At 50.6% G+C, this 24,638-nt stretch overlaps 1 protein-coding gene across 2 annotated transcripts in view; it reads right to left on the reverse strand.

Annotated features, from left to right (window-relative positions):
• The window catches only part of ZNF292 (zinc finger protein 292), a 128,407-nt gene that overhangs the window by 69,622 nt on the left and 34,147 nt on the right, over window positions 1-24,638 (reverse strand). Inside the window, exon 1 of one of the 2 annotated variants that reach the window (XM_077289766.1) lies at window positions 13,589-13,866. The exons of the other annotated variant lie outside the window; for it this stretch is intronic. Coding sequence (XP_077145881.1) covers window positions 13,589-13,768 — 180 coding nt within the window. The 5' untranslated portion in view covers window positions 13,769-13,866. Of the gene's footprint in view, window positions 1-13,588; window positions 13,867-24,638 lie in introns of those variants that run through there. 2 annotated transcript variants of the gene reach the window in all.

Raw genomic sequence — 24,638 nt, forward strand, 5'->3', positions numbered from 1 at the left:
CCCGCACCTCACAATGGGGCAGCGGATGAGTGGAAAAACAGCATCCGCTGCCCCCGTTGTGCGGCGCTTGCACACTATGCGTCGGTACGTCGGGCCGACGCAGCGCGACGGCCCCGTACCGACGCTAGTGTGAAAGTAGCCTTATCCTCTCTTTTTGGGGGTGTTGGTGACTGAAGCTGTTCCTCCAGACAAAACAATGAGCAGCTGTAAACAGCGTGCATATACAGTGGGTACGGAAAGTATTCAGACCTCTTTAAATTTTTCACTCTTTGTTTCATTGCAGCCATTTTGGTAAATTGAAAAAAGTTCAATTTTTTTCTCATTAACCCCTTACTGCCATCGGATGTACTATGAGGCCATGTTCACACGTTGCGGTTTTTACTGCGGATCCGCAGCGTTTTTGACGCTGCGGATCCACAGCAGTTTTCCATGCGGTGTACAGTACCATGTAAACCTATGGAAAATAAAAACCGCTGTGCACATGCTGCGGAAAAAAACGTGCGGAAACGCAGAGGTTTATTTTCCGCAGCATGTCAATTCTTTGTGCGGATTCCGCAGCGGTTTTACACCTGCTCCATAATAGAAAACCGAAGGAGTAAAACCGCAGTAGGATCCGCACAAAAACCGTGGTAAATCTGCAGTAAATCCGTGGTCATAAGTATTCAGACCCTTTGATCAGACACTCATATTTAAGTCACATGCTGTCCATTTCCTTGTGATCCTCCTTGAGATGGTTCTACTCCTTTAATGTGTTTAATTAAACTGATAGGACTTGATTTGTAAAGGCACACACCTGTCTATATAAGACCTCACACCTCACAGTGCATGTCAGGCCAAATGAGAATCATGAAGTCAAAGGAACTGGCCAAGGAGCTCAGACACAATTGTGGCAAGGCACAGATCTGGCCAAGGTTACAAAATTTCTGCAGTACTCAAAGTTCCTAGAGCCTTGGTGATAGAGGTAAAGAATAACCCCAAGATCACTGTGGTTGAGCTCCAGAGATGCAGTAGGGAGATGGGATAAAGTTCCACAAAGACCACTATCACTGCAGCCATCCACCAGTCGGGCCTTTATGACAGAGTGGCCCAATGGAAGCCTCTCCAAGACATATGAAAGCCCACATAGAGTTTGCTAAAAAACACATCGAGGACTCCCAGACTGTGAGAAGTAAGATTCTCTGTCAGATGAGACAAAGATAGACCTTTTTGGTGATAATTCGAAGGCTACGTTCACATTTGCGTTGTTGGGCGCAGCGTCGTCGACGCAACGCACAACACATGTCAAACGCATACACAACGCAGCATTTTTTGACGCATGCGTTGTCCTATACAATTGAAGATCCAAAACGCCCCCAAAAAATACATTTAGTCAAAATGCGCATGCGTCAAAAAAACGCGGCTCACCGCAGGCAACTGCGCCCTATGCGTTTTTCATAGACACTAATGTGTTTTTTTGGCGCATTTACGACGCAGGTGCGTTGCATGCGTTTTTCTTCGGAAATGTGATGCATCAAAACTGCAACTTGTAGCGTCGTCCGCGCCCTATCTGGCGCGCCAAAAAAACTCATGCGTCATACAACGCATGACAACGCATACCGGCGCATGTCCATGTGCCTCCCATGTTAAAGAAAGGGGCGCATGACGCATGCGTCGACGACGCTGCGCCCAACAACGCAAATGTGAACGTAGCCTAAGCGGTATGTGTGGAGAAAACCAGGCACTGCTCATCACCTGCCCAATACAATCCCAACAGTGAAACATGGTGGTGGCAGCATCATGCTATAGGGGGTAATTTTCAGCTGCAGGGACAGGACGACTGGTTGCAACTGAAGGAAACATGAATGCGGCTAAGTACAGTGATATCCTGGATGAAAACCTCTTCCAGAGTGCTCTGGACCTCAGACTTGGCCGAAGGTTCACCTTCCAACAAGACAATGACCCCAAGCACACAGCTAAAATAACAAAGGAGTGGCTTCAGAACAACTGTGACCATTCTTGACTGGCCCAGCCAGAACCCTGACCTAAATCCAATTGAGCATCTCTGGAGAGACCTTAAAATGGCTGACCACCAACGTTCACCATCAAACCTGACAGAACTGGAGATGATCTACAAGGAAGAATGGCAGAGGATCCCCAAATCCAGGTGCAAAAAAAGTGTTGCATCATTCCCAAGACGACTCATGGCTGGACTAGCTCAAAAGGTGCTTCTACTCAATACTGAGCAAAGGGTCTGAATACTTATGACCATGTGATATTTCAGTTTTTCTTTTTTTAATAAATTTGCAAAAATTTCTACGTTTTTTTTCAGTCAAGATGGGGTGCAGAGTGTACATTAATGAGAAAATAAAATGAACTTTTTTTTTTAATTTACCAAATGGCTGCAGTGAAACAGAGTGAAAAATTTAAAGGGGTATGAATACTTCCATACCCACTGTATTCTCCATGCGGGGGTATTGTGCATGTTTTAATCCATGCAAATCAAAAAAGGACAAGCAGTCATAAAGTCCAAACAATACTCATTTTATTCCATCAAAACATATAAAAAATAAAAAATACAGACAGACGGTGCATAATTGGGCTAAAAAGATGACACAAGGGGGTCACCTACACCATGCAAAGAAGCCCACGGCAGGGTGCCAACCTAACAAGCAGCAATAATGCTAGCATATGGGGAACGATTCAGAGTACACAGACCTATAACCAGATAATCTCCCATGTTACAGGGGGGCATTATATCCGCAGCACTGAATACTCCGTGTGTGCATTAAATACCTTGGCTAAAATAAGCCATACACATTACCCAATGCCGATGATCTGTAGAGTAGGGACACCCGTACACCCCTACGGAATTTTTCTATGTTTTAATCCAACATACTTAAATGGAACCTGTCGCCTCAAATTGGTGGGATATGTAAATGCCTTTTTTCGGTCAGATGGACGGCGTTTCGTCTTCATTTCTCCACCCAATTCGTCCCCGTTGTCCACAATATGTTCGAGAATTAGAGTACTTGTCCTCCATAGTTCGCACGTGCGCAATGCAATCTTCGCTCGCGCATGCACAGTATGCTTTACCCAACTACGGTCAAAGCCAAAAAACATTGCTGCGCATGTGACCGCGCACTATGTCCCGGAAGTATTGCGCTATGGAGGACAAGTACTCTAATTCTCGAACATATTGCGGACAATCGGGACGGATGGGGTGGAGAAATGAAGACGAAACGCCACCCATCGGACCGGAAAAAAGGCATTTACATATCCTGCCAATTTGAGGTGACAGGTTCCCTTTAACTATTCCCCCTCCTAATTTGATGATAGAAAAAATTCATTACATGCCCCCCTACACATTAAGTGACTGGTAGGTTCAGCCGACATTCACTTAATGGTTAAAGCTTCCTTTAGATTTAGCCACACAAAGTACAAACAGATTTTGATGTGTATGTGGATTTTGTCACAGATTTCCTCTTTCTGCACTACAAAGCACAGCAAATGTGTGATGTATGAACATAGCCTTTAATGTGAACAAAGTTCCAAGAAAAAAAAAAAAGCTATTTTGAGGACTAGAACTGACGATTTACAAGTTTCCTTTTTTATTGCAGGAAAATCCTTACATTGTGTCCAGCTTTATATTTTTATTGCACAAATGTAAATCTGTTGTATCTGAATATGGGTTCATAATCAGAAATTTATAGTATTTAATGGAGCACCAAGGCACACTTTTTCCCCCCAAATATAGGAGGAAAGTGGGGGTGCATCTTATAATCCGAAGGTAGCTTACTGGGGAGAAGAAGGGTGGACCGATGAGATCTTATCTCCATAGATCTCAATCTGCGAATGCGACGCCTCCGATTTTCCCACAGCCCGCCACTTGAAAATCAATGGAAAGGGGACTCCGTACAGCGCCAACATCTTAGAGGAGCCCAGAGCCCGCAGCGCTGGGACACCCCCTACTCGCAGCCCAGGGCATGCAGCTTTGCTACACTCTGGTTGCTGCCAGCCTGCTGAAGCAGCGACCCTGTCTCCTGTGACCCCCGCTGCTCCACAACAGCCGACTCCGGGTAAAACTACTGTAAAATGGGACTGACTATAAGATAAAATCGTAGCGTATTTAAAAAAAAAAAAAAAAATTTTCCTCCCCCAAATTTGGGGTGCATATAATGGTCCGATGCGTTTTATAGTGCGCAAAATACGGTAGTTTTCATGTCCAGGAGTAAATTCATTCTTGCTTCTTCTGTCATGGGAAAAGCTAAAACTGCTTCACATGATGGAAAGGGCTTGTGCAGACAATCGTATGTTCGGTCCGAGTGCGAGCCAACAAAACATTTGATTGCACTCAGACCAATATTAGTGCACTTGTCCGGTTTTAATTACGACAAAGACCATCCGAGGAAAGGAATCGCAAAGTGAACCATTTGCATCCGATGTTTGAATCGCACTGGGTCAAGTCCTTGGAAAAAAAAAGATTTGCAATCGAATGACTGAGTGCAGTCCGATTTCCACAGACTCACAAAATGGGAGAACTTTTTGCTCTATCGTCTCAACATCTGAGAAAATTGGATCACATTATGCGCACTCTGATCAGTGTCATTTGCATAATCAATCCAAATTTTCTCAGGTGACAAAAATATACGCTCATCTGCACCTAGCCTTTGTGTAGAATCATAGTATAAAGAGCAGTGTCACGTCTAATAACATTAAAAAAATATCCAGGAAAAATGACAAAATAGCATTTTGGAGTCCCTTAACCCCTTACCGACCTCCGCCGTACTATTACTGCGGAGGTCGGTACCCCCGCTTTGATGCGGGATGCGGCGGTGAGCCCGCATCAAAGCTGGGACATGTCAGCTGTTTTGAACAGCTGACATGTGCCCGCAATAGCGACAAGTGGAATCGCGATCCGCCCGCTGCTATTAACTAGTTAAATGCCGCTGTCAAACGCTGACAGCGGCATTTAACCAGGCGCTTCCGGCCATCGGGCCGGAAATGAGCGCATCGCAGACCCCCGTCACATGATCGGGGGGTCAGCGATGCGTCGGCATACAAACCAGAGGTCTCGAGACCTCTATGGTTGCTGATGCCAGCTTGCTGTGAGCGCCACCCTGTGGTTGGCGCTCATAGCAAGCCTGTAATTGAGCTACATAGGAGCGATCTGATGATCGCTGCTATGTAGCAGAGCCGATCAGGCTATGCCAGCTTCTAGCCTCCCATGGAGACTATTGAAGCATGGCAAAAGTAAAAAATAAAAAATTTTAAAAAAATATGAAAACTATAAAAAAAGTTTAAAATCACCCCCCTTTCGCCTCATTCAAAATAAACCAATAAAAAAAAAAAAAAAACACACATATTTGGTATCGCCGAGTTTAGAATCGCCCAATCAAAAAAAAAAAGGATTAACCTGATTGCTAAACGATCTAAAAAATTAGAAAAGCCCGAATTACTTTTTTTGGTCGCCGCCACATTGCATTAACCCCTGACTGACACCGGACGGTATAGTACGTCCGATGTCAGCTCCCCTGCTTTGATGCAGGGCTCCGCGGTGAGCCCGCATCAAAGCCGGGACATGTCAGCTGTTTTGAACAGCTGACATGTGCCCGCAATAGCGGCGGGTGAAATCGCGATTCACCCGCCGCTATTAACTAGTTAAATGCCGCTGTCAAACGCAGACAGCGGCATTTAACTACCGCATCCAGCCGGGCGGCCGGAAATGACGTCATCGCCGACCCCCGTCACATGATTGGGGGTCAGCGATGTGTCAGGACAGTAACCATAGAGGTCCTTGAGACCTCTATGGTTACTGATCGCCGGTAGCTGTGAGCGCCACCCTGTGGTCGGCGCTCACAGCACACCTGATTTTCTGCTACATAGCAGCGAACAGCAGATCGCTGCTACGTAGCAGAGGCGATCGTGCTGTGCCTGCTTCTAGCCTCCCATGGAGGCTATTGAAGCATGGCAAAAGTAAAAAAAAATGTGAAAAAAAATAAAAAAAAATATAAAAGTTTAAATCACCCCCCTTTCACCTCAATCAAAATAAATCAATAAAAAAAAATCAAATCTACACATATTTGGTATCACCACGTTCAGAATCGCCCAATCTATCAATAAAAAAAAGCATAAACCTGATCGCTAAACGGTGTAACGAGAAAAAAAATCAAAACGCCAGAATTCCGTTTTTTTTGGTTGCCGCGACATTGCATTAAAATGCAATAACGGGCATCAAAAGTACGTATCTGCACCGAAATGGTATCATTAAAAACGCCGGCTTGGAACGCAAGCCCTCAACCGACCCCAGATCGTGAAAAATGGAGACGCTACGAGTATCGGAAAATGGCGCATTTTTTTTTTTTTTTTTTTAGCAAAGTTTGGAATTTTTTTTCACCACTTAGGTAAAAGATAACCTAGTCATGTTAGGTGTCTATGAACTCGTAATGACCTGGAGAATCATAATGGCAGGTTAGTTTTAGCATTTAGTGAACCTAGCAAAAAAGCCAAGCAAAAAACAAGTGTGGGATTGCACTTTTTTTTGCAATTTCACCGCACTTGGAATTTTTTTCCCGTTTTCTAGTACACGACATGGTAAAACCAATGATGTCGTTCAAAAGTACAACTTGTCCCGCAAAAAATAAGCCCTCACATGGCCAAATTGAAGGAAAAATAAAAAAGTTATGGCTCTGGGAAGGAGGGGAGTGAAAAACGAACACGGAAAAACGAAAAATCCCACAGTCATGAAGGGGTTAAAAACATCTGCACCAAAATGGTATCAGTAAAAATGCCAGCTCGGCACGCAAAAATTAAGCCCTCACATGACCCCAGATCACAAAAAATGGAGACGCTACGGGTATCGGAAAACGGCAAAAATTTTTTTTTAGCAAAGTTTGGAATTTTTTTTTCACCACTTAGATAAAAAAGAACTTAGACATGTTTGGTGTCTATGAACTCGTAATGACCTGGAGAATCATAATGGCAGGTAAGTTTTAGCATTTAGTGAACCTAGCAAAAAAAAGCCAAACAAAAAACAAGTGTGGGATTGCACTTTTTTTGCAATTTCACCGCACTTGGAATTTTTTTCCCGTTTTCTAGTACACGACATGCTAAAACCAATGATGTTGTTCAAAAGTGTAACTTGTCCCGCAAAAAACAAGCCCTCACATGGCCATATTGATGGAAAAATAAAAAAAACAGCAGCATTTAACACGTGTCGGCATGAGGAGCGTCATTCTACAAGCCTACTGGCGCCCCTGTGACGTGATCACAGGTCGCCAATGGGTTGCTATGCTAGCAAAGCGGGCCTATTGAAGACCCACCTCAATGCTTGTCGTTACAGAGCTGCTTTTAAACCCTGCTTGTGGCCTGGCTTCAAAGGAGACCGTGATTTCTGCTATGTACAACGATGCTGTTGCTTCACAAGCGATCAGATGATCGCAGCTTTATGTCCCCTAAGGAGACAAACAAGAACAGTGAAAAAAAAAAAAAACCCCCGAAAAAGCTAAAATTGCCCAATTTTCCCCTATTTAAAATAAAGATAAAAAATTACATTTGGTATCGCCGTGTTCAGAGAAATCTGATCAAAATATATAAATTAACCCCATCTGTAAACAAAAATGTAAAACGACAAAATTATGGGGTCTTTTTTGGTAGCTGCAATTCCACAAAAAAAAAATTCTATAACAAGCGATCACAGTCTCCCAGCTATCCAAAAATGGTATCAATGAAAATGTCATCTCACCCCCGAAAATAAGATGTCACACTGTTCCATCGACCAAAAAATTAAAAATGTTATGAGTCTTGAAAAATATCAACCACCCCAAATTTTTTTCTGCAAACTTCAGATTTTGTTTTAAACCCTAAAATAATAATAAAAAATGTTTTATTAGTTTGGTATCGCAGTAATTGTACTGATAAGCAGAATCATACTGCTAGGTCATTTTTTCCACAAAATATACACTGTAAAAACAATTCCCAAAAAAACAATGTCAGAATTGTGATTTTTATTTTTCACAATTTCTCCACACCTGAAATTTTTGTTCCCGTTTTCCAGTACACTATATGGTAAAATCAATGGTGTCACTACTAGTGATGAGCGAATATACTCGTTACTCGAGATTTCTTGAGCACGCTCGGGGGTCCTCCGAGTAATTTTTAGTGCTCGGGGATTTAGTTTTCTTCGCTGCAGCTGAATGATTTACATCTGATAGCCAACATAAGTACATGTGGGGATTCCCTAGCAATCAGGCAACCCCCACATGTACTTATGCTGGCTAACAGATGTAAATCATTCAGCTGCGGCAAGAAAAACAATCTCCGAGCACTAAAAAATACCCGGAGACCCCCCCGAGCATGCTAGGGAAATCTCGAGTAACGAGTATATTCGTTCATCACTAGTCACTACAAAAGTACAACTCGTCCAAACAAAAAAACAAGCCCTCATACAGCTATCGGGATGGAAAAATGAAAAAGTTATGGCTCGGGAAAGGGGAGGAAAAAATGATTAAGGAAAAACGGAAATTGGCCCTGTTGTGAAGGGTGCCCAGTGTCGTCAGTAAAATAAAATAAAAAATAATGAACACTCCTCCTGGATCAGCGCTGTGTCCCCTACTGGTATCAACCTTCCAGCGGGGGAACCACTGAATTCTGCATCTGATCAAGGTTGAATACAAAATAGCAGAGTGCCATGGACCCATCAATAAGGACTTGGCCCGTAGGGCACAACCTTTTTAGGACAGCGGCCTAACAGCAGTAAACAACCATTACTCACCTGCTGAGTCCAGCACCATTGCCCTGCTGCTAACTGCAGCGATGACATCATGTGACAGCTGTAGCCAATCATAAGTCACTCTTGCGTGTATGCAAAGAGATTGCGGAGCTCTGTAATTGGCTGCAGCAGTCACATGAATAATGTAATTGGTGCCCTTTAAATGCTTCCCCTGCTTGGCTGCTAAAAGCAACAAAGATTCCTTATGTAATGTATGAGGCCCCATCTTAGAGAACAAAGCCATAAAGTATTGACAACATGCAGAACATGACCCAGTGATTGCCCAGTGGCACATCTGTACTGGGACTTGTGGTCAAGTATAAGGGGCAGCAGTCATTTAGAGGGTTAATCCATAATCCCCTCAGAGGCTACACTGCAGCTGGACCAGGCTTGAATGGAGCTGGGAGGGGGCTGCACAATCCGATCTCTGCCCTCACAGGCTGCACTCAGGGGTGGGCAGCCCCCAGCACTGAGCCCCCTCACTCACAGGTGGCACTGTCAGGGGTGGGCAGCCCCCAGCACAGAGCCCCCCTCACTGAGCCCCCTCACTCACAGGCTGCACTGTCAGGGGTGGGCAGCCCCCAGCACAGAGCCCCCTTCACTCACAGGCTGCACTGTCAGGGGTGGGCAGCCCCCAGCACAGAGCCCCCTTCACTCACAGGCTGCACTGTCAGGGGTGGGCAGCTCCCAGCACAGAGCCCCCCTCACTCACAGGCTGCACTGTCAGGGGTGGGCAGCTCCCAGCACAGAGCCCCCCTCACTCACAGGCTGCACTGTCAGGGGTGGGCAGCTCCCAGCACAGAGCCCCCCTCACTCACAGGCTGCACTGTCAGGGGTGGGCAGCCCCCAGCACAGAGCCCCCCTCACTCACAGGTAGCACTGTCAGGGGTGGGCAGCCCTCAGCACAGAGCCCCCCTCACTCACAGGCTGCACTGTCAGGGGTGGGCAGCCCTCAGCACAGAGCCCCCCTCACTCACAGGCTGCACTGTCAGGGGTGGGCAGCCCCCAGCCCCCTTCACTCACAGCCCCCCTCACTCACAGGCTGCACTGTCAGGGGTGGGCAGCTCCCAGCACAGAGCCCCCCTCACTCACAGGCTGCACTGTCAGGGGTGGGCAGCCCCCAGCACTGAGCCCCCTTCACTCACAGCCCCCCTCACTCACAGGCTGCACTGTCAGGGGTGGGCAGCTCCCAGCACAGAGCCCCCCTCACTCACAGGCTGCACTGTCAGGAGTGGGCAGCCCCCAGCACTGAGCCCCCTTCACTCACAGCCCCCCTCACTCACAGGCTGCACTGTCAGGGGTGGGCAGCTCCCAGCACAGAGCCCCCCTCACTCACAGGCTGCACTGTCAGGAGTGGGCAGCCCCCAGCACTGAGCCCCCCTCACTCACAGCTCCCAGCACAGAGCCCCCCTCACTCACAGGCTGCACTGTCAGGTGTGGGCAGCCCCCAGCACTGAGCCCCCCTCACTCACAGCCCCCAGCACTGAGCCCCCTTCACTCACAGCCTCCAGCACTGTGCCCCCTTCACTCACAGGCTGCACTGTCAGGGGTGGGCAGCCCCCAGCACTGAGCCCCCCTCACTCACAGGCTGCACTGTCAGGGATGGGCAGCTCCCAGCACAGAGTCCCCCTCACTCACAGGCAGCACTGTCAGGGGTGGGCAGCCCTCAGCACGGAGCCCCCCTCACTCACAGGCTGCACTATCAGGGGTGGGCAGCCCCCAGCACAGAGCCCCCCTCACTCACAGGTAGCACTGTCAGGGGTGGGCAGCCCTCAGCACAGAGCCCCCCTCACTCACAGGCTGCACTGTCAGGGGTGGGCAGCCCCCAGCACAGAGCCCCCCTCACTCACAGGCTGCACTGTCAGGGGTGGGCAGCCCTCAGCACAGAGCCCCCCTCACTCACAGGCTGCACTGTCAGGGGTGGGCAGCCCTCAGCACAGAGCCCCCCTCACTCACAGGCTGCACTGTCAGGGGTGGGCAGCCCTCAGCACAGAGCCCCCCTCACTCACAGGCTGCACTGTCAGGGGTGGGCAGCCCCCAGCACAGAGCCCCCCTCACTCACAGGCTGCACTGTCAGGGGTGGGCAGCCCTCAGCACAGAGCCCCCCTCACTCACAGGCTGCACTGTCAGGGGTGGGCAGCCCCCAGCACAGAGCCCCCCTCACTCACAGGCTGCACTGTCAGGGGTGGGCAGCCCTCAGCACAGAGCCCCCCTCACTCACAGGCTGCACTGTCAGGGGTGGGCAGCCCTCAGCACAGAGCCCCCCTCACTCACAGGCTGCACTGTCAGGTGTGGGCAGCTCCCAGCACAGAGCCCCCCTCACTCACAGGCAGCACTGTCAAGGGTGGGCAGCCCTCAGCACAGAGCCCCCCTCACTCACAGGCTGCACTGTCAGGTGTGGGCAGCCCCCAGCACAGAGCCCCCCTCACTCACAGGCTGCACTGTCAGGTGTGGGCAGCCCCCAGCACAGAGCCCCCCTCACTCACAGGCTGCACTGTCAGGGGTGGGCAGCCCTCAGCACAGAGCCCCCCTCACTCACAGGCTGCACTGTCAGGGGTGGGCAGCCCCCAGCACAGAGCCCCCCTCACTCACAGGCTGCACTGTCAGGGGTGGGCAGCCCTCAGCACAGAGCCCCCCTCACTCACAGGCTGCACTGTCAGGGGTGGGCAGCCCTCAGCACAGAGCCCCCCTCACTCACAGGCTGCACTGTCAGGTGTGGGCAGCTCCCAGCACAGAGCCCCCCTCACTCACAGGCAGCACTGTCAAGGGTGGGCAGCCCTCAGCACAGAGCCCCCCTCACTCACAGGCTGCACTGTCAGGTGTGGGCAGCCCCCAGCACAGAGCCCCCCTCACTCACAGGCAGCACTGTCAGGGGTGGGCAGCTCCCAGCACAGAGCCCCCCTCACTCACAGGCTGCACTGTCAGGGGTGGGCAGCCCCCAGCACAGAGCCCCCCTCACTCACAGGCTGCACTGTCAGGGGTGGGCAGCCCCCAGCACAGAGCCCCCCTCACTCACAGGCAGCACTGTCATGGGTGGGCAGCCCCCAGCACAGAGCCCCCCTCACTCACAGGCTGAACTGTCAGGGGTGGGCAGCCCTCAGCACAGAGCCCCCCTCACTCACAGGCTGCACTGTCAGGGGTGGGCAGCCCCCAGCACAGAGCCCCCCCTCACTCACAGGCTGCACTGTCAGGGGTGGGCAGCCCTCAGCACAGAGCCCCCCTCACTCACAGGCTGCACTGTCAGGGGTGGGCAGCCCCCAGCACAGAGCCCCCCTCACTCACAGGCTGCACTGTCAGGTGTGGGCAGCCCCCAGCACAGAGCCCCCCTCACTCACAGGCTGCACTGTCAGGGGTGGGCAGCCCTCAGCACAGAGCCCCCCTCACTCACAGGCTGCACTGTCAGGGGTGGGCAGCCCCCAGCACAGAGCCCCCCTCACTCACAGGCTGCACTGTCAGGGGTGGGCAGCCCTCAGCACAGAGCCCCCCTCACTCACAGGCTGCACTGTCAGGTGTGGGCAGCTCCCAGCACAGAGCCCCCCTCACTCACAGGCAGCACTGTCAAGGGTGGGCAGCCCTCAGCACAGAGCCCCCCTCACTCACAGGCTGCACTGTCAGGTGTGGGCAGCCCCCAGCACAGAGCCCCCCTCACTCACAGGCAGCACTGTCAGGGGTGGGCAGCTCCCAGCACAGAGCCCCCCTCACTCACAGGCTGCACTGTCAGGGGTGGGCAGCCCCCAGCACAGAGCCCCCCTCACTCACAGGCTGCACTGTCAGGGGTGGGCAGCCCCCAGCACAGAGCCCCCCTCACTCACAGGCAGCACTGTCATGGGTGGGCAGCCCCCAGCACAGAGCCCCCCTCACTCACAGGCTGCACTGTCAGGGGTGGGCAGCCCTCAGCACAGAGCCCCCCTCACTCACAGGCTGCACTGTCAGGGGTGGGCAGCCCTCAGCACAGAGCCCCCCTCACTCACAGGCTGCACTGTCAGGGGTGGGCAGCCCTCAGCACAGAGCCCCCCTCACTCACAGGCTGCACTGTCAGGGGTGGGCAGCCCCCAGCACAGAGCCCCCCCTCACTCACAGGCTGCACTGTCAGGGGTGGGCAGCCCCCAGCACAGAGCCCCCCCCTCACTCACAGGCTGCACTGTCAGGTGTGGGCAGCCCCCAGCACAGAGCCCCCCTCACTCACAGGCTGCACTGTCAGGTGTGGGCAGCCCCCAGCACAGAGCCCCCCTCACTCACAGGCTGCACTGTCAGGTGTGGGCAGCCCCCAGCACAGAGCCCCCCTCACTCACAGGCTGCACTGTCAGGTGTGGGCAGCCCCCAGCACAGAGCCCCCCTCACTCACAGGCTGCACTGTCAGGGGTGGGCAGCCCCCAGCACAGAGCCCCCCTCACTCACAGGCTGCACTGTCAGGGGTGGGCAGCCCTCGTCCTGGTTGCCGCGATCACAGCAGGAGGGCGTGGAGACCCACGCAGGATGTCCGTCAGGTAGTGCTGTGGCCCGAGGTCACGGACCCGCACGTACAATGGCCGTGGCCTTCCTTCCTTGCAGGGTTGCACACCACTGGTCTCCGGCCTAGCATGGAGCCCGCCGCGGCCTCTCCGTGCACCGTAATGCCCACGCACTAGCTTACGAGCAGGGCAGGACGTGCAGCGGGCTCCGGTGACAGGCCCGCACATGTATGTTGCATGTAAACACACAAAGGAGCCGCGGTCCCGCCCAGTACCCGGGCCTCCATTACTGCTGCGGGGACCCTGCCCACAATGCCCGGTGTAACACGGAGGGAATGGGTGAGCCAGACCCGCCTGGAGCGGCCATTCTCCCGCAGCGCCACTCACTGACCTGACAGAAGCGCTGGCAGTAGTCGCTGGCTGCCTGCAAGGCCTCGTCCTCTCCCGCGCCTCCTACCGTCCGCAGGTGGCTCTCTAGCTCCTGCAGCCTTTCCTCCAGGTGGGGGAGTTCGGCGGAGACGTCGGGGCCGGAGCTGAGGCCGCTCTCCCTCTCGGCCTCCCCGTCCGCCATATTCACACCCCGCTCCGTCTCGTACACACAAACTCTCTCTCCCTCACACACCGCCACTCGGCGGTCGTGTCTAGAATGGAGTTGCGCCTGCTAGGTCTGACGTGAGCGTCACGTGCTCTCAGCGCTCACGTGACTTGGCCTTTCCTTTCGCATTCAGTGCGTGGTCGGCAGAGAAACCAGCACCTAGCAATACAGGAGCCGCGGAGAGAAACCAGCACCTAGCAATACAGGAACCGCGGAGAGAAACCAGCACCTAGCAATACAGGAGCCGCGGAGAGAAACCAGCACCTAGCAATACAGGAGCCGCGGAGAGAAACCAGCACCTAGCAATACAGGAACCGCGGAGAGAAACCAGCACCTAGCAATACAGGAGCCGCGGAGAGAAACCAGCACCTAGCAATACAGGAGCCGCGGAGAGAAACCAGCACCTAGCAATACAGGAACCGCGGAGAGAAACCAGCACCTAGCAATACAGGAGCCGCGGAGAGAAACCAGCACCTAGCAATACAGGAGCCGCGGAGAGAAACCAGCACCTAGCAATACAGGAACCGCGGAGAGAAACCAGCACCTAGCAATACAGGAACCGCGGAGAGAAACCAGCACCTAGCAATACAGGAACCGCGGAGAGAAACCAGCACCTAGCAATACAGGAACCGCGGAGAGAAACCAGCACCTAGCAATACAGGAGCCACGGAGAGAAACCAGCACCTAGCAATACAGGAACCGCGGAGAGAAACCAGCACCTAGCAATACAGGAACCGCGGAGAGAAACCAGCACCTAGCAATACAGGAACCGCGGAGAGAAACCAGCACCTAGCAATACAGGAACCGCGGAGAGAAACCAGCACCTAGCAATACAGGAACCGCGGAGAGAAACCAGCACCTAGCAATACAGGAACCGCGGAGAGAAACCAGCACCTAGCAATACAGGAGCCGCGGAGAGAAACCAGCACCTAGCAATACAGGAACCGCGGAGAGAAACCAGCACCTAGCAATACAGGAGCCGCGGAGAGAAACCAGCACCTAGCAATACAGGAGCCGCGGAGAGAAACCAGCACCTAGCAATACAGGAACCGCGGAGAGAAACCAGCACCTAGCAATACAGGAACCGCGGAGAGAAACCAGCACCTAGCAATACAGGAACCGCGGAGAGAAACCAGCACCTAGCAATACAGGAACCGCGGAGAGAAACCAGCACCTAGCAATACAGGAGCCGCGGAGAGAAACCAGCACCTAGCAATACAGGAACCGCGGAGAGAAACCAGCACCTAGCAATACAGGAACCGCGGAGAGAAACCAGCACCTAGCAATACAGGAACCGCGGAGAGAAACCAGCACCTAGCAATACAGGAACCGCGGAGAGAAACCAGCACCTAGCAATACAGGAACCGCGGAGAGAAACCAGCACCTAGCAATACAGGAACCGCGGAGAGAAACCAGCACCTAGCAATACAGGAGCCGCGGAGAGAAACCAGCACCTAGCAATACAGGAGCCGCGGAGAGAAACCAGCACCTAGCAATACAGGAGCCGCGGAGAGAAACCAGCACCTAGCAATACAGGAACCGCGGAGAGAAACCAGCACCTAGCAATACAGGAACCGCGGAGAGAAACCAGCACCTAGCAATACAGGAACCGCGGAGAGAAACCAGCACCTAGCAATACAGGAACCGCGGAGAGAAACCAGCACCTAGCAATACAGGAGCCGCGGAGAGAAACCAGCACCTAGCAATACAGGAACCGCGGAGAGAAACCAGCACCTAGCAATACAGGAGCCGCGGAGAGAAACCAGCACCTAGCAATACAGGAACCGCGGAGAGAAACCAGCACCTAGCAATACAGGAACCGCGGAGAGTAACCAGCACCTAGCAATACAGGAGCCGCGGAGAGAAACCAGCACCTAGCAATACAGGAGCCGCGGAGAGAAACCAGCACCTAGCAATACAGGAACCGCGGAGATAAACCAGCACCTAGCAATACAGGAGCCGCGGAGAGAAACCAGCACCTAGCAATACAGGAACCGCGGAGAGAAACCAGCACCTAGCAATACAGGAACCGCGGACAGAAACCAGCTCTTAGTAATACACGTACAGCAAGGAGAGGCTAGCACATTGTATTACAAGGAGTGTGGATAGAGACCAGCACCTAGCAATACAGGAACCGCGGACAGAAACCAGCTCTTAGTAATACACGTACAGCGAGGAGAGGCTAGCACATTGTATTACAAGGAGTGTGGATAGAGACCAGCACCTAGCAATACAGGAACCGCGGACAGAAACCAGCTCTTAGCTACTTTCACACTAGCGTCGTTGTGGATAAAAAACGCATCCTGCAAAGTTGTCTGCAGAATGCGTTTTTTCCCCATAGACTTACATTAGCGACGCAGTGCGACGTATGGCCACACATCGCATCTGTCGTGCGAAGGATGTGTCGTGTTTTGGCGGACCGTCGGCACAAAAAAAGTTCCAAGTAACTTTTTTTGTGCGTCAAGCTCACCATTTTCGACCGCGCATGTGGGGCCGGAACTCCGCCCCCTCCTCCCCGCTCATCACACTGGGCAGTGGATGCGTTGTAAGACTGCATCTGCTGCCCACGTTGTGATTAATTAGCACACTGTCCGTCGGGCCGACAGTTTGCGATGGCCCGTACCGACGGACTAGTGTGAAAGTAGCCTTAGTAATACACGTCCAGGAGGAGAGGCTAGGACATTGTATTACAAGGATTGTGGATAGAGACCAGCACATAGTAATACAGGGACTAAGGGGAGAGACCAGCAACTAGTAGTGTTGAGCATTCCGATACTGCAAATATCGGATATTCACTGTATCGGAATTCCGATACCGAGTTCCGATACTTTTGCGATATCGGATACCGGAATCGAAAGTTCCCGTAGTGCAATGATGCACCATAATGGAGTGTGGGCGGGGTCTGTACCCATCATCCGGCTATTGTAAAGTAAAGTGAATGTAAAGAAGAATAAAATGTGCGGGCGGGGTCTGTGCGTGACCGTGGAAGGGGGGGTCTGTGCGTGCCTGCCGGGGCTCTCTGCGGGCTGCCGGGGGTCTGTACGGGCCTGCCGGGGCTCTGCGTGTGTGCGGGCATCGTCCGATGGGACTACAAGTCCCATCGGACGATGCCTGCTACAGTGACAGTGATTGACACATTAGCCAATGATGGGACAGTAGTAGTCCCATCATCCGGATAATGTGTTAAATGTAAAGAAAAAAAAATCCTACATACATACTACATACATACTACATATATACATACTACATACATACATACTACATATATACTACATACATACATACTACATACTGCATACATACTACATACAGTACATTCATACAATACAGACATGCAGTACATATAACATAAAGTACATACCATCACTTGTCACTTTGATCCCCGAAGCCAGTGTCATCTGTAAAAAATATTAAAATAACAAACAACCATTATACTCCCTGATCCGCAGAAATCCACAAGTATCCCACGGCGATCTCCCGTGGAGAACGGCAGCATCAGCTGATGCGACCGCTCTTCAGGGGCTCCAGGACCACAATGACGGGAGGAAGGTAATCTTCTGCACTGTAGTCCTCCACCACTGTAAAAAAATAGTCCCTAGTCTCACTTTTGGCATTGCTGTGTGAGAAATTTTCCCACGCAGTAATTTCCATAAAGTAAGACTTTGAACTTTAGTAACCTCAGTGATGCACTGCAGGAGCCATTGTCTCCTGTCAGTGTGTCACTGAGGGTCCTATAGAGCAGTGACATCGCCCGATGTCACTGTTCTATAGGGGAGATCGTTGTGGGACACTCGTTATTAATTGGACTACAGCGGACAGGTAGTATACGGTTTATTATTTTAAGTTTTTTGCAGGAGCTGAAGTATGGTAAGTATGGTGAAATGATGAATATTAAAATACTTTTTTCCTAATGTGTGCATGTTTTATTAACCCTTTATTACTATTGGATTAATAATGGATAGGCGTCTAATTGACGCCTCTCCATTATTAACCCAGCTTAATGTCACCTTACAATAGCAAGGTGACATTAACCTCTTATTACCCCATATCCCACCGCTACACGGGAGTGGGAAGAGAGGGGCTAAGTGCCCGAATTGGCGCATCTTACAGATGCGCCATTTCTGGGGCGGCTGCGGACTGGTATTTGTAGCCGGGGGGGCTAATATCCATGGCCCCTCTCTAGGCTATGAATATCAGCCCGCAGCTGTCTGCGTAGCCTTTCTGGCTATAAAATATAGGGGGACCCCACGTCATTTTTTTGGGGGGGTCACCCTATTTTAATAGCCAGTAAAGGCTACGCAGACAGCTGCGGGCTGATATTCATAGCAGGCTACAAATATTGGCCCCCGGCCGTCGGCTTTCCCCCTCTGGCGCAGAAAATTGCGTGGGAGCCCACACCGTTTTTTCTTTTTTTTTAAAATTCAACGCTCATTAAGGCCTCTTTCACACTTGCGTCGGTACGGGTCTGTCGCTATGCGTCGGGCCGACGTACCGACTCACGTTGTGAAATTTGTGCACGACGTGGGTATTCGCTGCCCATTCTGAAGTCCGGGGAGGAGGGGGTGGAGTTTCGGCCATGCATGTGCGTTAGAAAATGGCGGACGCGACAGACCAAAAAAGTTCACTTTTTTTCACAATCCTTTTTTTCCGCCGATTCCGTTTTTTTCCGCCGGATCCGTTTTTTTCAAAACTCGATGGACGTGGGGTCCCCCTATATTTTATAGCCAGAAAGGCTACGCAGACAGCTGCGGGCTGATATTCATAGCCTAGAGAGGGGCCATGGATATTGGCCCTCACGGCTACAAATACCAGTTCGCAGCCGCCCCAGAAATGGCGCATCTGTAAGATGCGCCAATTCCGGCACTTAGCCCCTCTCTTCCCACTCCTGTGTAGCGGTGGGATATGGGGTAATAAGGGATTAATGTCACCTTGCTATTGTAAGGTGACATTAAGTCGGGTTAATAACGGAGAGGCGTCAATAAGACGCCTATCCATTATTAATCCAATAGTAATAAAGGGTTAATAAAACACGCACACATTAGGAAAAAAGTATTTTAATATTCTTCATTTAACCATACTTACCATACTTCAGCGCCTGCAAAAAACGTAAAATAATAAACCATATACTACCTGTCCGCCGTAGTCCAATTAATAACGAGTGTCCCACGACGATCTCCCCTATAGAACAGTGACATCGGGTGATGTCACTGCTCTATAGGACCATCAGTGACACACTGACAGAAGACAATGGCTCCTGAAGTGCATCACTGAGGTTATTATAGTTCAAAGTCTCACTTTATGGCAATTGCTGCGTGGGAACATTTCTCACACAGCAATGCCAAATGTGAGACTAGGGACTATTTTTTTACAGTGGCGGAGGAATACAGTGTGGAAGGATATCTTCCTCCCGTCATTGTGTTCCTGGAGCCCCTGGAGAGCGGTCGCATCAGCTGATGCTGCCGTTCTCCACGGGAGATCGTCGTGGGACACTCGTGGATTTCTGCGGACAGGGAGTATATTGGTTGTTTGTTATTTTAATCTTTTTTACAGGTGACACTGGCTTTTTTTTTTTCATTCAACACATTAGCCGGATGATGGGACTACTGCTGTCCCATCATTGGCTAACATGTCAATCATTGTCATTGTAGCAGGCATCGTCCAATGGGACTTGTAGTCCCATCGGATGATGCCTGCACACACGCACAGACCCACAGCAGCCTGCACAGAGCCCCGGCAGGCCCGCACAGAGCCCCGGCAGGCCCGCACAGAGCCCCGAGAGGCCCGTACAGATCCCCGGGAGGCCCGCACAGACCCCGCCCGCACACACAGACACGCACAGTGTCCACCCACGCACCGCCCGCACTCTTCCCCCTTCCGGAACACGATCTAGAAGGACAGAAAGGGCTTATTTACATTCCAATATTTGTGTCCCATTGACTTGCATTCGTATCGGGTACCGGTATCGACGATATCCGAAATTTTTTGGATATCGGCCGATCCAATCCGATACCGATACTTCTGGATGTCGGAAGGTATCGCTTAACACTAGCAACTAGCCATACAATGACCGCTGAGAGAAACCAGCTCTTAGTAATACACGTACAGCGATGAGAGACTAGCACATTGTATTACAAGGAGTGTGGATAGAGACCAGCACATAGTAATACAGGGACTGTGGGGAGAGACTAACACGTAGCAATACAGGGACTGAGGGGAGAAACCAGCAACTAGCCATACAGGGACTGTGGGGAGAGATCAGCACCTAGTCTTATATGAACTGCAGAAAGAGAGTAGCACATAGTCATACAGGGACTGTGGGGAGAAACCAGCACATAGTTATACAGGGACAAGGGAGAAACCAGCATGTTGCCATACAGGAAGTGTAGGGAGAAACCAGAATGTAGCCATACAGGGACTGAGGGGAGAAACCAGCAACTAGCCATACAGGGACTACAGGGGGAGACCAGCACCTAGTTATATATGGACTGTGGAAAGAGAATAGCACCTAGTCATAGGGACTGTGTGGAGAAACCTGCAAATAGTCATACAGGGACTAGGGAGAAACCAGCAACTAGCCATACAGGGACAGCAGGGAGAGACCAGCACCTAGTCATATATGGACTGCGGAACGAGAGTAGCACCTAGTTATAGGGACTGTAGGGAGAAACCAGCAAATAGTCATACAGGGACTAGGGCGAAACCAGCATATTGCTATACAGGAACTGTGGGGAGAAACCAGAATGTAGACATACAGGGACTTCGGGGAGAAACCAGCACCTAGTCATATAGGGACTGCATGAAGAGACTAGTACTTAGTCATACAGGGACTGTAAGGAGAAACCAAAAGTAGTCATACAAGGACTACGGGGAGAAACCAGCACATAGCAGGGTTGCCAACTTGACTTAATTTTTTCTGGACAACTTATAAAATAACACATTGGAAAACCATAATAAATCGTTATGATTATAAATGATACATGGGACTAAGGGGAGAAGCCAGCAAATAACCATACAGGGACTGCTGATAGAGACCAGCACGTAGCCATACAAGGACTGCATCCAACCGAATGCCCGCTCTCCTGTTACCGTGAGCGTAATACTACTTGGACAACACAGGGTGAAGGTAAAACAGCATGGCAATACTTTATGAGTGCATGAGCTCTGCTGTCAGTATGGTGATTTGTGGTGTATAGGCTCTACTGTCAGTATGGTGATATGTGGTGTATGAGCTCTGCCGTCAGAATGGTGCTATGTGGTGCATGACCTCTGCTGTCAGTATGGTGCTATTTGGTGTATGACCTCTGCTATCAGTATGATGCTATGTGGTGTATGAGCTTTGCTGTCAGTATGGTGATATGTGGTGTATGAGCTCTGCTGTCAGTATGGTGATATGTGGTGTATGAGCTCTGCTGTCAGTATGGTGATATGTGGTGTATGACCTCTGCTGTCAGTATGGTGATATGTCGTGTATGACCTCTGCTGTTCATACAGTGCTATGTGGTGTATGACCTTTGCCGTCAGTATGGTGCTATGTGGTGTATGACCTTTGCTGTCAGTATGGTGATATGAGGTGTATGAGCTCTGCTGTCAGTATGGTGATATGTGGTGTATGAGCTTTGCTGTCAGTATGGTGATATGTGGTGTATGAGCTCTGCTGTCAGTATGGTGATATGTGGTGTATGACCTCTGCTGTCAGTATGGTGATATGTCGTGTATGACCTCTGCTGTTCATACAGTGCTATGTGGTGTATGACCTTTGCCGTCAGTATGGTGCTATGTGGTGTATGACCTTTGCTGTCAGTATGGTGATATGAGGTGTATGAGCTCTGCTGTCAGTATGGTGATATGTGGTGTATGACCTTTGCTGTCAGTATGGTGATATGTGGTGTATGACCTCTGCTGTCAGTATGGTGATATGTGGTGTATGAGCTCTGCTGTCAGTACGGTGCTATGTGGTGTATGACCTTTGCCGTCAGTGTGGTGCTATGTGGTGTATGACCTCTGCTGTCAGTATGGTGATATGTGGTGTATGAGCTCTGCTGTCAGTATGGTGATATGTGGTGAATGAGCTCTGCTGTCCGTATGTTGATATGTGGTGTATGACCTTTGCCGTCAGTATGATGCTATGTGGTGTATGACCTTTGCCGTCAGTATGGTGCTATGTGGTGTATGACCTTTGCTGTCAGTATGGTGCTAACTGGTGTATGACCTCTGCTGTCAGTATGATGCTATGTGGTGTATGAGCTTTGCTGTCAGTATGGTGATACGTGATATATGACCTCTGCTGTCAGTATGATGATATATGGCGAATGACCTCTGCTGTCAGTATGGTGATATGTGGTGTATGACCTCTGCTGTCAGTACGGTGCTATGTGGTGTATGAGCTCTGCTGTCAGTATGGTGATATGTGGTGAATGAGCTCTGCTGTCAGTATGGTGATATGTGGTGAATGAGCTCTGCTGTCAGTATGGTGATATGTTGTGTATGAGCTCTGCTGTCAGTATGGTGATATGTGGTGTATGACCTCTGCTGTCAGTATGGTGATATGTGGTGTATGAGCTCTGCTGTCAGTGTGGTGATATGTGGTGTATGAGCTCTGCTGTCAGTATGGTGATATGTGGTGTATGACCTCTGCTGTCAGTATGGTGATATTTGGTGTATGATCTCTGCTGTCAGTATGGTGATATGTGATGTATGAGCTCTGCTGTCAGTGTGGTGATATGTGATGTATAGGCTCTGCTGTCAGTATGGTGCTATGTGGTGTATGAGCTCTGCTGTCAGTATGGTGATATGTTGTGTATGAGCTCTGCTGTCAGTATGGTGATATGTGGTGTATGACCTCTGCTGTCAGTATGGTGATATGTGGTGTATGACCTCTGCTGTCAGTATGGTGCTATGTGGTGTATGAGCTCTGCTGTCAGTGTGGTGATATGTGGTGTATGAGCTCTGCTGTCCGTATGTTGATATGTGGTGTATGACCTTTGCTGTCAGTATGGTGATATGTGATATATGACCTCTGCTGTCAGTATGATGATATATGGTGAATGACCTCTGCTGTCAGTATGGTGCTAACTGGTGTATGAGCTCTGCTGTCAGTATGATGCTATGTGGTGTATGAGCTTTGCTGTCAGTATGGTGATATGTGATATATGACCTCTGCTGTCAGTATGATGATATATGGTGAATGACCTCTGCTGTCAGTATGGTGCTATGTGGTGTATGACCTCTGCTGTCAGTATGGTGATATGTGATGTATAGGCTCTGCTGTCAGTGTGGTGCTATGTGGTGTATGAGCTTTGCTGTCAGTGTGGTGCTATGTGGTGTATGACCTCTGCTGTCAGTATGGTGATATGTGATGTATAGGCTCTGCTGTCAGTGTGGTGCTATGTGGTGTATGACCTCTGCTGTCAGTACGGTGCTATGTGGTGAATGAGCTCTGCTGTCAGTACGGTGCTATGTGGTGTATGAGCTCTGCTGTCAGTGTGGTTCTATGTGGTGTATGAGCTCTGCTCTCAGTATGGTGATATGTGGTGTATGAGCTCTGCTGTCAGTATGGTGATATTTGGTGTATGATCTCTGCTGTCAGCATGGTGATATGTGGTGTATGAGCTCTGCTGTCAGTATGGTGATATGTGGTGTATGAGCTCTGCTGTCAGTATGGTGATATTTGGTGTATGATCTCTGCTGTCAGCATGGTGATATGTGGTGTATGAGCTCTGCTGTCAGTATGGTGATATGTGGTGTATATGCAGTGCCGCAGAGTCCTGGTCGTTGCAGTAATGTCATTCTTCCACCAGGGGGAGTGATGTTACGTCTGAAGGCAATAAAGGAGATCTTCTGTCCAGGTATCACAACCACACACAACACACTTCACACTCCAGCAACCAGGGGGAGCAAAGGTTCTATCTACTAGGCCACTCCTCACAGTTAGGTAAAACTGGTAGTTGGAGGGAAAGTTAGGGAGTTCCTGGCTGGGGACCGAGAGAGAAAGGTCTCCAGGCCGAGCTGGCTGGAGCGATCTCCAGTCAGATCCAGACTGAGGTCTGAGGAGGACGAGGGTCCACGGAGCTGCGCCTGCCCCACGTGCGGCAGCATCCTAAGAAAGAGATACAGAAGAGAAGCGTATTGCAGTGAGTGAGAAACAAAGTCATAGCAAAAGGAGCGGAAACCAGAAGGAGCTCTGTCCTGTGAGAGGCTGCCTCCTTCTGCAGCGCAGGAATACCGGTGGCCAGAATACCGAGGGAGTAAGGATCTCTATGCTTTACTTCAGAGACTGGCAGGACAGTTAATTCTACGTTGGCTGCCTGACCTTTATACACAGGAGACACGGTGGCAACTAGTGGGTGCCGGGGCGTCTCTAGGGTCCCTGTAAAAAGCCCCAGGCCACCAGTCATACGTGTTTTGTTCTATCCGACCACGGGGAACAGTGAGGAGAGTAATAACAGTGAGGAACTTACTGGAGCTTATGCAAGTGAAGACCTACTGTTACTGTGCGCATAGGAAGGCTATTGGATTCCACCTGGATAAGGGGACTCTGGATTTGCCTTCGGACCGGCCGGACTCTGCCCACCCTGTGATCTGGTGCCCTGGACTGAGGACACTGAAGCCTTCAGTAAAGGTAAAGAGACTGCAACCTTGTGTCCTCGTTATTCACTGCGCCTCACACCATCCACCATCTACACCTTGGGAAGCCCTGGGGATACACTTCACCTGTGGGAAGGTATACCATCAAGCTGCCATAACATCACCTCAGTGGACCCCTAAGCTGCTTCGGTCACCCTGACCGAGTACCACAGGTGGCGTCACGAACACTTCACCTTTAAAGACCTTTCACAAAACCATAAAA

This window comes from Ranitomeya variabilis, chromosome 2 (genome assembly GCF_051348905.1).
Source record: "Ranitomeya variabilis isolate aRanVar5 chromosome 2, aRanVar5.hap1, whole genome shotgun sequence".
NCBI classification, from domain to species: Eukaryota; Metazoa; Chordata; class Amphibia; order Anura; family Dendrobatidae; genus Ranitomeya; species Ranitomeya variabilis.